This window comes from Tupaia chinensis, unplaced genomic scaffold, assembly GCF_000334495.1.
Source record: "Tupaia chinensis unplaced genomic scaffold, TupChi_1.0 Scaffold000001_1, whole genome shotgun sequence".
Classification (NCBI taxonomy): Eukaryota; Metazoa; Chordata; class Mammalia; order Scandentia; family Tupaiidae; genus Tupaia; species Tupaia belangeri.
This window is the reverse complement of record NW_006159427.1, coordinates 4947541-4960799: the sequence shown is the minus strand read 5'-3', so window position 1 is coordinate 4960799 and position 13259 is coordinate 4947541. Positions and strand designations below refer to the sequence as shown.

The 13259-nt window shown below is 42.4% G+C and overlaps 1 protein-coding gene across 15 annotated transcripts in view; it reads left to right on the top strand.

The window, feature by feature from the left end:
* The first annotated feature begins 565 nt into the window (after window positions 1-565).
* The window catches only part of ABI1 (abl interactor 1), a 143028-nt gene continuing 130334 nt past the window's right edge, over window positions 566-13259 (top strand). For 10 of the 15 annotated variants that reach the window (XM_006139739.3, XM_006139734.3, XM_014586343.2 and 7 more), the window contains exon 1: window positions 605-867. In XM_006139739.3, the coding sequence (XP_006139801.1) occupies window positions 751-867 (117 nt within the window). In that variant the 5' untranslated portion in view covers window positions 605-750. Of the gene's footprint in view, window positions 868-13259 lie in introns of all 15 variants that reach the window. The other 5 variants (XM_006139737.3, XM_027766357.1, XM_006139733.3 and 2 more) reach the window with 3 other exon arrangements.

Here is a 13259-nt window from a genome sequence, read left to right as displayed (position 1 = left end):
CTACAAATTCTGTGTTTGCTTTCCTTTTTAAATTGTGAGTTTTGAAGGTACAGAGCATTCTTACTGAACTCGCACCGCAGATGTCTAGTACATTTCTTGGTACACAGCTAGCAATCACTGTTTGCTAAATTTTAAATGAATTGGTAGGGGCGGAAGTTTACAAAGTAACCAGAATCACGTTATCTCTAAAAAGACAGAGGAAGTAAAGGCTTGGAGTTTACCATATTCTATCCCTGTTTAATCCTTATCAAAATGGATGTCTCTGAGTCACTGACATTTCCTAATTAATCAAGATCTAATGTATATTGCAATTTCACTGCACAGAATCACCGCGTGGCGCCACCTGCCGGAGATGCTTGGACCTAAAACTACCTCCTCCGCCGTCGTTCTTTACGCTCCTCCCCGTCGTTTTTCGGAGGGTCTGTGGACGCATGCGCCTCGATTGGGCCGCCTAGCTTGTGAGAGACTACAAGTCCCAGAAGACTTTGCCAAAGGAAAACATCTCGTTGGTGGGAGGGAGGTGGGGGGGGGAACGAAGTCTCGCGAGAGAATGCGGTTCAGGCGGCTGCGCGAAGCGGGTGGAGGGCGGTGGAGAGAGTGAGAAGGAAGAGGAGGAGGTGCCGTCCCACAATACCAGGCGGGAGGGCGGGTAGGCGGTTTGTATCCGGGCTGCGAGGTGCTCGGAGCCTCGGCGGACCTTGCAGCCTCTGTCTCTTTAACGCGAGAGGAAGCGATGCAGAGGAGTGGAAAATGGCAGAGCTGCAGATGTTACTAGAGGAGGAGATCCCGTCTGGCAAGAGGGCGCTGATAGAGAGTTACCAGAACCTGACCCGGGTGGCGGACTACTGTGAAAACAACTACATACAGGTGAGGAGCGCGGGCGCGCGGCGCTGGCCCGGCCGAGGACCCGCCAGGGCAGGGTGGGGAGCTGCCCTAACCTCAGCCCAGCCTCAGCCCAGCCTCAGCCCAGCCTCAGCCCCAACCTCAGCCCCAGCCCAGCGCCAGCCCCAGCCATACAGGTTACAGACAAGAGAAAAGCTTTAGAAGAGACTAAAGCCTACATGACTCAATCTCTAACTATAGTTGCTTATGAAATAAATGCATTGGCCAACAATATACTCCAGTTGCTGGATATACAAGCTTCTCAGCTTTGGAGAATGGAGTCTTCCATCAATCATATCTCACAGACCATGGATATTTATAAAGAGAAAGTGGCTCGAAGAGAGATTGGCATTTTGACAACAAACAAGAATACATCAAGAACTCACAAAATAATAGCACCTGCAAATATGGAGTGCCCTGTAAGGTATATTCAGAAACCAATTGACTACATGGTTCTGGATGATGTCAGCCATGGTGTTAAGCATAGAAATAACCAGCCCACAAGAACTGGCGGGTGGGGTGGGGGCGATTATGTCAGTTCAGCCGAGAGGGTGTGTCTTTATTTATTAAAAAAAATTTTGTCATGAGTCACATTACACAGACCTCCCCGAGGAGGAGAGGAGGAAGCGGGTGTGGGGACTGAGGGAGGGCGTTGGAGAGAAGTTAATCTTAAAATTCCTTTAATTGAAGGTTTGTAAATCTGCCTGCCTGTCCCTTTTCAAGTTGTCCCCCCCCCCATCGTTTTCACTTCCGCCCCACCAGAATGTATTCGAAAGGTTGTTAGGGCTGTCGTTACCAGCAAACCCGAATTGTTCTTAACTGCTTGGGAATATGTCCTAAATATTCTCTCTTTCCCCAAAAGTTCTTGAACTGCTGGCTTCCTTAGTAACCTAAAATTAGAAGGGCGTTTTCGCCGCTTGCTTACTCGGAGGCTGCTCTCTTGCCAGCCTAAGTGAATGTAGAGATACGAACCCACCTAGGTTAGAGAGCCCTAAGCTAAAATACCTGCTGTAAATTTATTAGACATTTCTTGGGATCTTATCTATGATAGATGCTTGTGTGTTTGTATTTTAATGATCGCACATGAATTATGTTGTGTACTTTCGTTTGTAGATCTTGGTGTGAACCAGCAGTCGCTGTAGAAGCAAAGTATCAGAGTCTGTTGTATCGATATAATGGTATCAAACCATTCACCTGCTTAGGTAAAGCAGGACCATAAGTGCTCTGAAAGGTTTAGGGTTATTATAATTCAGAAGTAAGTTATTTACAGAAATGCGTTCCATGCCATTGTCAGTTTTCAGAACCAGGAGTTTCTGCGTTGTCAAGTGCTTTACCTCTTTATTTTTAGAGGGAGATACTGTTTTCAGAATATTTTGAATATTTCACAGTTCCCCTATTAGTAACATTGTATCTTCAGTAGCACCACTAGGAATTTATGGCCCCAAGCTTTCACTTCAGGAATTCTACTAAGTAAACTTGTTGAATACTTGTCCTGTCTGCTATATTCCTTGCTTTTGCATCTCGGTGTTTAAAAAGATCTTAACATTTAGTGTGTATGTGGATATAGTTTCCAGATAGAAAAGCGATCTCGTTTGCTTGTTGATGTTAAAAATACTCAACCTAATTCAACCTAACGTGAAAAGTCTTAACATTGAACCTTAGTTTACTGAGGGTAGTATTAAAGATTTTGGAAGCCGAAGAGAGCATACGGAGTCCAGCTGCCCCCCCTTTCAGATAAGGAATGTCTTCTCTGTGGAAATCAGCAGCCAGGGACTTCATAAAGGGGTGGCTCCTTTTTGTTCTTGTTGGGAAATCTGACAAGTATATGGTGTGGTAACTGCTGGGTGTTGGCAGCTGTTGGTAACTTAAGCGTGTTTTAACCTGTCTGTTGACTAGTTCATTTTCAGGTAGTTATATGCTCTAATACTTTCTTTTTTCTTTTTTTTTTTTCTTTTTCCATGATCCCTTTCTCTTTTCCTTACCTGCTGCCATCCTGTAACTTTGAAGCACTTTTAAACTCTATTGGTAGTAATTATAATAAGACAAATCATGTGATTTCTCATGTAGTTTTTCACTTTAAAGACTTTAGTTCCTCCGTGCCAAGAGCCTTGTCAGTGGCCCCAATTCTCTTTCTTTCTTTCTTTACTTTCTTTCTTCCTTGGTGGTGGTCCTAAATCTGACATCTCACATCAGTTAGGTGTTCTGATCTCGCGGAGTAAAATGATGAAGTTTATTCGCAGCAAAGATTGTCTCAGTGCATTAGCATTGGGTTTTGTGATCCTAGTCTCTAGTCGTCCTCCTCAGGAGTTCAAACAAAGCTAGGCTCAGACAAGTTCAGAAAATGATGTGAATGTTGATGTGGTCGAGGCAGTGCTACTGCTGTTTTGGGCTACAAATGGGGAATCGAGTGCTAGAAATACCGCTGTGAGTGTCCGTTGAGATCTTGCTGTGTGCTTTCTGTGACCTGATTATGTTACAGCCAACACCTGCACACATAGATCTCCTCCCAGGGAAAGTACATAGTTGCTTCTGTTTTCAAGATTTTTTTTAATTTAAGAATTATTTTATTTACCTTCATTTCTTTATTTTAATTTGACCAGAGAGGGACAGAGAGAGAGTGTGAGAGTGAGAAAGCAGGTTGCCAGGTCTGGGGCGGTTAGCCCTGTGGGAGTCCAGCACCCTTAACCACCACGCCACCTGCCGGCTCCTGTGTTTTCAGGATTTTTTATACCCAGGGTAACTTAAGTTATTGTTTGGTTGATTTCTTTTATCCTGAGAATTCAGTTTTCATTTTGTTGTTTTCTTATGCTTTGGAAATGCAGTCCAGTTCAGCCAAGGTGTTTTTCTGAGGAGTTTTTACGTTTTTTTTCTTTTTTTTTTTGCTAGAGGGCATGTATGTTTGCCAGAGAAAGAGAGAGAGGATAAGTGAAAAAGCACACCCACGATGGATGGCCACTCTGCGGTCTCGCCTCCATTTTCCTCTTGGGATTTTTGGGTGCATGCGCGCGCACACACACAAACACACAAACACATACCTACCTACCTGGCATGTTTCCTAGCTGAGGGGTTTAGAACTTGAATGTGCAGTCAGCCATGTGGGATCTAGCCACCTTCACGTCCATGCTATCTGCTGGTCCAAAAGTACAGGGCTTTAAAACTTGCTGTGGGAAAAATAGTATTCAGAGTAGAAAGTTTTTATGTAGACATTTCTGTAGACATGCAGGAAAGTCTTTGCCTTTTCCATCTTCTCTTCAATCAGAATTGAATTTTTCTGGTTGCTTATGCCAGGGAGAGTCACTGCTTAACTTGAATACATTTATGTATCTAGCCAGCCTTCTTTGCTCCACCTTAGGGTTCATACTGCCTTTGGTGGGAACTGTTTTGGGGAAAGAAAAGGAAGTTAAGTGAAAAGAAGTAGAAACTGCTTTTTTAAAAAAAATTTTTTTTTAGAGAGAGATTTTTTGCTGTAGACAGTGTGTACTCACTGGAGAGACAGAAAGTGAGAAATCACCCCTCCAGGATTTTGGGCATGCATGCACACGCACCTGGTTTGAGTTTAAAGCCTCTGGGTTTGGGACTTGAACTGCAGTCGACTATGTGATTGATAGTCCAGCGACGTAACTGTTATGCCCTCTGCTGATCCCTGGAAACTGCTTTTAAAAACGTTCTTTGGGATGGATATTACTAGATTGAGTAAGGATAGAAACGTCTTCAGTACAGCTTTACTTTTCCTTTAAGAAAGAGGAGAGAGAGGTATCTTCGACAGGGTCTTACCATGTTGCACTCCTCCTTCCTCCCAGTTAGCTAGGATTACAAGTGTGTGCGTGGTGTCCAGAAAGTTCAGGTTGGCCTGGAGCAGAATTGGGCCTTCTCAAGCCACTGCTGCCTGTATGCTACTTGCACGTGGTCCCCCATCCAGGTTAAGTTCTTAATTTGATTTTTCTGCCTAGAATTCTACCAACAAGAGCTCCATCTGTGTTAACAAATATATCTGAATTTTGAGTATAAAGAAGATGTTGTCAGTCATGTGTTACCATGAACTGTTGGGTTGTTGGAAAAGTTGTGTCACATTTTTGCATAAAAAACAGAAAAAAATACGACATTACTTTTCCAATGACCCAATACTTTGCTTTAGTTTGTTTTATTTCCCTCCCCCGCCAACACTCACTAAATTATGTACATTTGATGTGGGAGGGCAGGTAATTTTTGACAGGCGCATTTTGAAGTAGGCATAAGCTAATGTTTCTGGTACTGTACAGTGTATGCCAGTTTATAAACTATGCACTTAACCCTTATAACACTATAAATTTTGCTCCTTTTCGCTAACAAATAGGTAATCTGAGGTTCAGAGGTGTTATATATCTGGCTTAAAGTTCAGTAGCCTGTATCAGTTAGTGCTTGGAATCAGATCCAGATTTTCTGCTGGTAAATCCTAAATTCCTGTTTCTTTTAACAGTCTTGCCATCTTCTGTAATCTTCCTGCCTCTGTCTCCCAGCTTGAAGAAACTACAGGCACAAGCCACCACACCCAGCTTCTTCTTTTTGTGGGCCAGGCCAGCCTTGAGCTCACATTTCTCCTGCCTTAGCCTCTCCAAGTTACCCATTTAGGTCAGACTAGGAATCAAGCCTGGGCCTCCCTTGTGGTTCTAGTCTTAGCAACGTGTTACTTTGTGGCTGGTCCTAAATTCCCTTTTCTAAATCCTGAGCGGGGTTACCACAGCATAGGGGATAAGAAGAATGGATGGATGGTAATGGAAAAGGGCAGAGGGTAATACAACTGCTTCTATCTGTTGAGCACCTTCTTTGTCACAGTCTCTGTGATTAATTAGCGTTATATTTAATTCTCACAAACACTCCTTGATAGGCATTGCTGTCTTACAGATGAGGAATTAGGACTTAGAAAAGGAAAATACATTCTGTTCTGTCTTACAAGTTAGTAATTGGCCCTCAGGATTTCTAATCGGCAGACTTCACAGTCTATGCGCTTTCCATAGCGTACTGTTTCCACACGGATGAGTCTCGGACTCAGGCCAGTGTCATGGACTAACACTCTTTTTGAGCAAATCTTACAATTTTTTAAAATTAATTTTCTCCCTTTTTAATTAAGTGTTATAGGGCATGTGCTTTCACCAGAGACAGAAAGTGAGGGGGGGAGTAAGAAATCATCCCAGTGGAGAGGGCACACTCTACAGTCCTTTCTCCATTCTCCTGTTGGGATTTTGGGAATCCACGCATGCGTCTGTTATGTTTCTGAAGCAGCTGGGCATGGGACTTGAACCGCTTTGTTAGTCATGTGGGACCCAACCGCGTTAGCCACCATGCTACCAGCTGGCACCTCACAACTTTTTTTTTTTAAATGCATTCCAAGTTTCAGGTTGTAAACGTAACAGCAGATATGTTCATAGTTTGGGAACTTCTGGCCCTTGATGTATTGAATTCTAGGAATCACATATCAGGTTTTCACTGAGCTTCTGAATCTTTTTATATATCCTTGCTTGTTTTATCTTTTTTAATTTGCGAGGGCCCATGTCCCGCTGAAGAGAGAAAGAGAGAGAGAAAGACAGAGAGAGAGAGAATGTGAGAACGCACCCCCAGTGGGTAGTACTTTCAGACCACAGTCCCTTTTCTTCCATTTCTCCTCCTTGTCAGGATTTTGGGCACACTTGCATGTGTGCCTGGCATATTTTTAAGGCCTCTGGGTCTGGGACTCAAACTGTGTAGTCAGCCATGTGGGATCCAGCTGCTTTCACCACTAAGCCATGGTCTGGACCATTGCTTTTTTTTTTTTTTTTCCTATTTTGATTTATTGTTGCAATTGTGCTATGAAAATTCATAGAAGAATTGGTAGAGGTTGACAGATAATGTCTTGAAATATTTTGGGGAAGAGAAAGACAGTCAAATTGATTGAGGAAATTAGGACAGTTTGGAAAGGTTAGAATTCTTAGAACTGTACTTTGCAGTTTGACTAAGACCATAGTTTGGAAATGTAAATTAATAAAACAGAGGTTTAGATAATTTTATTGAAGACCCTCAGTAAATTGTTAAATTGACCCAAACTGTGTCACAACATGTTCATGATGACTACAGCTATCAGGCCTGGCTGCAGCAGGCGCTGACATAGTATGTCTGTTTTATTTATTTTTAAGTTTTACCAGAGTTACCCAGGGAGAGACAGAAGGAGGGAGAAGGAGAAAGCATCCGGCCGCAGTGTGTGGTCACGCTGAAATCTCTTCTTCATTTCAGCTCCCTTTGGGATTTTGGGCACACGTGCCTGGTGTGTTCTCTTCTCTTCGCTTTCTTTCTCTTTAGGTTTTTGCCATAGGGCATTGTGCTCGTTGGAGAGAGACAGAGAGAGAGAAATCACCCTCAAGGGAGAGGGTCATGCCACAATCTCTCTTCCTTCATTCTCCTCTTTAGATTTTGGGCATGCACGCACATGTGCCTGGTGTGATTCTCAACTTGAACTGTAGCTGGCCATGTGGGAGTCCAGCACCTTAACCACCATACTACCTGTTAACCCCCCGCTTATTATTTCTTTTTTCCTATAGGACACGTACACTCCCTGGAGACAGAGAGAGAGACCGTGAGAAGGAAAGTGACGGACCAGCAGTTGGTATGGTGGTTAAGATGCTGGACACTCCCACATGGCTGACCACTTATTCAAGTCCCGGACTTGTTGTCTTGCTTTCTCACTTTCTCTATCTCTGTATATCTCTTTCTGGTCAAATTTAAAAATAAGTGAATGAGTAAATAAAATAAAAATAAAATTAAAAAAAAAAAAGTGAGAAGTCACCTTTTCAGGGAATGGCTATGCTGCAGTCCCTTCTCCTATATTTTCCTCCTGGGATTTTGGGCATGCATACATATGCACCCAGCGTGATTTTCAAGCCTCCAGGTCTGGGACTTGAACCATGGTTGGCCATGTAGGAATCCAGTGCCTTAACCACCATTACCCCTGCTTCCTGCATCCTGCTCCTGCTTTTCTTTTCTTTTTTTTTTTTTTGTAGAGGTTTTTGCTATAGGGTATGTGCGCTCTCCAGAAAGAGAGAGAGAGACAGAGAGACAGAAAGCGAGAAATCACCCCCCGGGGGGATTAGCACGCCGCAATCCCTTCTCCTCCATTCTCCTCTTGGGATCTTGGGCACGCACACACACGCTCCCAGTGTGAGTTTTAAGCCACCAGGTCTGGGACTTGAACTTGCGTCAACTACATGGGAGTTCAGCAACATAGCCATTACGCTAACTGCTGGTCCCACCGCATCTTGCATTTCTTAAGGAACTCAAACTATGTGGTTGGCACTGTGAGATCAGCTCCCTTAACCACCAGGTCATAGCCTGGCCCTCTATATCAGTTTTTCCTTCATTTCTTAAGGAACCCAAACTATGTGGTCAGCAGTGTGAAGTCAACTCCCTTAACTGCCAGGTCATAGCCTGATCCTGTATATCAGTTTTATTTTTTTTTAAAGAATTATTTTATTTAACTTTATTTTTATTTCACCAGAGAGGGACAGAGAGAGAGAGTGAGAAAGAGAGAGAGAAAGTAAGAAAACAAGCTGCCAGTTCTGGAACTTGAACTATGTTTGGCTATGTGAGAGTCCAGTGCCCTTAACCACTATGCCACCTGCTGGCCTCTGTGTTTCAGTTTCTATTAGTGTCTATACCATGGAATATATCAGTTCTTGCTAATAATATTCTCAAAAAGAATACTCAATATTTTATAGGGCTGTATATTATTTGAAAGTTTGTATTAAAACCAGTGTTCTCTTTTTTTCTTATTTGTAACTTTAAAATAAAATTATGCCGAGGGGATGTATGTAGTTGTAGAGAGTGATGGGAGGGACTGAGAAAGCATACTTCATGGAGAATGGTCACACTGCAATTTCTTCTCTTCCGTTTTCCCCTCCTTGAGGGGTTTTTGGGTATGCGTGTACACATGCCCAGTGTTTTGTTCAAGCCACTGGGTCTGGGACTTGACAGTGTGGTCAGCCATGTGGTATCTAGCTGCCTTAACCACGTTGTCACCAGTTGGCCCACCTTTTATCACTTTAATATTAGTAAGAGCTTTACTTGGGGTACTTCACTCTAGTTCTGGTCTGCTTAGCTCTTCAGTTTCAGTATGTTTTTGTCTTTTGGAGAGAGGTTTTTCTTTTCTTTTTTCTTTCTTTCTTTCTTTCTTTCTTTCTTTCTTTCTTTCTTTCTTTCTTTCTTTCTTTCTTTCTTTCTTAATGAGAGTAAATGAGAGCAGGAGGTGGAGGATGGAGGGAGAAAGCAAGATAGGTTCTTTTGACTTGGTCTCACTGTTGTTTGTGACCCCTTGCCCTAGTCTCCCAGTTAGTTAGCATTAAGCCATGCATTAGTGTATGTGGAGAAAAAATTGGTGGGAGTTACTGTAATATATTTGTGACAAAAAGGAATAGAAAGCTTTAAAATTGTGTGTGTGCGTGTGTGTAACACACAAATATATACATTTATTTATTTTGCTTGAGGGCTCCTGTGCTTACTGGAGAGACAGACAAGAGAGAGAAAGTGAGGAAGCACTTTGCCTATTCTCTCCCCCATGGGGGATAGCCGTGCCACAGTCTTGCTCTTCCATTTCTCTCTCCTTTAAGGATTTTGGGCATAGACACATAGCATGTTTCTCAAGCAGCTGGTTCTGGGACTCAAATTGCTTAGTCACCCACATGGGATCCAGCCACCTTAACCACCATGCCACCAACTGGCCTGTGTATTTTAAATGTTACAACTAATGATTCCTGCCACAGGTTGATTAGAATGTCGCTATATTATTTGCTCATAATGGAATTTTAAAAATAATTGAGGTGTGCTCACATTTTGATAATATAAAGTTAACTTTCTTAAAGTATACAACAATTTAGTGGTATCTAGTACAGTCACAGTTGTTGTGCAAGCACACTGTGATCTAGCTCCAAAACATTTTCAACGCAAAGAAAACTCTGTACTATTAAACAGTTAGTTCTAATCTCTCCCTCCCTGCCTCTTACCTCCCAACACCTGGTACCCACCAATTTGCCTTCTAGCTTACCTCATCTATACATTTCATATAAATGGAGTGTTATATCATGTGACCTTTTATTTTCAACACAAAGAAAACTCTGTACTATTAAACAGTTCTAATCTCTCCCTCCCTGCCTCTTACCTCCCAACACCTGGTACCCACCAATTTGCCTTCTAGCTTACCTCATCTATACATTTCATATAAATGGAGTGTTATATCATGTGACCTTTTATGTCTGTCTTTCACTCACATTAAGCCTAATGTTTTTGAGGTTCATTCATTTACCTGGTAACTTGTATCAGTAGCTTGTTCATTTCTATGGCTGAAAAATATTCCATTGTATCTATATATCACAATTTATCCATTCATCTTAGTTGACATTTGGGTTGTTTTTCTGAGTATGTAACTGTGAGTGGTTCATAATGGTGTTATTTCTGCTACTATAATGCAGTGTAATGAGATGCCCCAGTATGAACATGTACTTAGAATTCCAGTGCGAATCAACAGAAATTAAGCCTTGGAGCCTAATTTTTCACTTTATGTATGTGCCTCGTGTGAAGCCTACAGGGCAGGTTCAAGCGCTGGTCGACCATGTGGGATCAGGCTTCCTATGTCCAGTACCTAACTGCAGCATTGCTGAGCCAGGCCCTGAGATAGGTATTTTTAACAGGGTCTTGCCATTATTGGGGTCCTCCCAGGCTCCCAATTAGCTCAGATTACCAGCGCATGAACTGCACCTGAGATGTTCAAGTTGGCCCAGTAACCAAACCCATGTGGCTGCCATCCTCCTAAGAAGTGGTGCTACCTGAGTGCTCTGGTGACCAAGGCTTCGTTTACCTTTAATTCACTCATTTTCTGAGTGCATTGTAATGAATTCCTGTTAATATTTAATCTGTGATGAAATTACATTTGTTAAATTTTGTCTTTCCTATCCATGGATAGACAGCTGTGGAACTTGTTCAGAATATGTTCAGCTTAGGCCATGGAAAGTTAATGCCCTCCATATAAACACCAGAAATGTATACATTGTGTTCTAATAGAAAAAGGTGCTTTTTAGTTCACAATATTAGCAACTTAGGAATTATAATAACAAATGCTTTTCAGAAGGCAGTGTAGGTCTAGCCACAGTAATGTGTGCTTAGATGCTGCCGTTTAGCAGGTGGAGGACCCAGGGGAGGTGACCTCCCACGTTTGTTTCCCCAGCCAACCCTAAAAGTCAGGCAAATGGCACATGCTTGTAATCCCAGCTACTTGGGAGGCTGAGGTAGTAAGATTGTGACACAGGGAGACTCTGTCTACAATATCCTCCTCCTCCCCACACATAGGTAATGCAGTAGAAAGGGAGCATGGGTGTCTTTTTAAAATCATGATAACCACTCAAAAGTGGGACATGATAATCCCACTGCATGAAGAGTCTTCAAAACTTTTGATAACCACTCAAAAGTGGGACATGACAATTCCACTACATGAAGGCTCTTCAAAACACCTGCTGAAAATGTATATTATTATTATTTTTTAAAGAATTATTTATTTAACTTAATTAATTAATTTATTTAAATTTGAACAGAGAGGGAGAGTGTGAGAGAGAGAGAAAATGAGAAAGCAAGCCGCCATGTCTGGGACTCGAACTGTGGTCGGTCATGTGGGAGTGCAGTGTCCTCAGCCACCATGCCACCTGTCAGCCCTGAAAATGTATATTATTAAGATACTATATATGGATTTCAAGGTTATTTTGTATCAAAATAAATAGCTACTTCCATTTTTTCATGAACTTTCTGAAATCTCTCACTTTTTGGTCATCTTATTTTTCTGCTCACTTTCTTATTTTTCTTTTCATTTTTTAAAACTATTTTTAAAAATTATTTTATTGGGACTAACAGACAGCATAATGGTTATGTTGCTGGACTCCCACATAGTCAACTGTTGTTCGGGTCTTGGACTTTGTGGCTTGAAACTCACACCAGGTACATGTGCATGTGTGCCCAGGATCCCCAGAGAAGAATGGAAGAGAAGGGATTGCGGTGTGGCCATCACCCTCATTGGCTGATTTCTTGCTTTCTGTCTCTTGTCTCTCTGGCGAGTGTACACACTCTATGGCAAAAATCTCTCTCTCAAAAAAATCTGTAGTTTATTGTTGTTATTTAATTTGACCAGAGAGAGAGAGAGAGAAACTGAGAAAACAAGCTGCCAGGTCCAGGGCTCAAACCACAGAGGGCCATGTAGGAGTCCAGCGCCTTAATCACCATGTCACTTGCCGGCCCCACCATAAACTATTTTCAGTTTTTGCTTTCTTTCTGAAATCTGACTCTTTATCTTTTATTTCATAGAGAAAGTATACTTCATTATATAAGTCCTATAATTTTTTTTTAGGAATTATTTTATTTATCTTTATTTATTTATTTATTTTAATTTGACCAGAGAGGGACACAACAATAGAAAAGGGGGGCAGTGAGAAAGCAAGCTGCCAGGTCTATAGAAGAGGGGGGCAGTGAGAAAGCAAGCTGCCAGGTCTGGGACTTGAGCCATGGTTGGCCATGTGGGAGTCCAGTTCCACAGCCACCATTGCACTGGATGGCCCCATGACTTAAGTGGTTTTAGTAAAACTATTGTTGATATAGTCTTTCTTTCCTCATCTTTGTATTTTCTTTTTTTTTTTTTTTTTTTAGAGTTTTTTTCTTCTTTTTTTGAGAGATTTTTTTCGCTATAGGTATGTGCACTTACCGGAGAGACAGAAAGTGAGAAATCAGTCCCTAGGAGGGATGGCCACGCCACTATCCCTTCTCCATTCTCCTCTTGGGATTTTGGGCACACATACACACCTGGTGTGAGTTTTAAGCCTCTGGGTCCCAGGGTTGAAATGTGGTTGACTACGTGGGAGTTCAGTGACCTATTACTCCATCTGCTGGTCCCATAGAGATACTTTTACTATAGGGAGTGTGTACTCGCTGGAGAAACAGAAAGCAAGAAATCTTTCATTCCCTTACCATTCCCTCTCCTCCATTCTCCTCTTGGGATATTGGGCATGCATGCACTCATGCTTGGCATGAGTTTGAAGCTGCCAGGTCCAGGACAAACCATGGTTAGCCATGTGGGAGTCCAGTGATGTAACCATTATGCCATGTGCTGGTCCCTTTTTTCCTTTTTTTTTTTTGGAGGGGTTTTTGCCATAGGGCACGTGCACTCGCCAGAAAGACAGAGAGAGACAGAAAGTGAGAAATCACCTCCCAGGGGCGATGGCCATGGCACGGTCCCTTTCCCATTCTCTTCCCGGAATCTTGGGCATGCACGCATATGCACCTGGCGTGAATTTCAAGCCACTGGATCTGGGACTTGAACTGTGGTCAATCATGTGGGAGTCTGG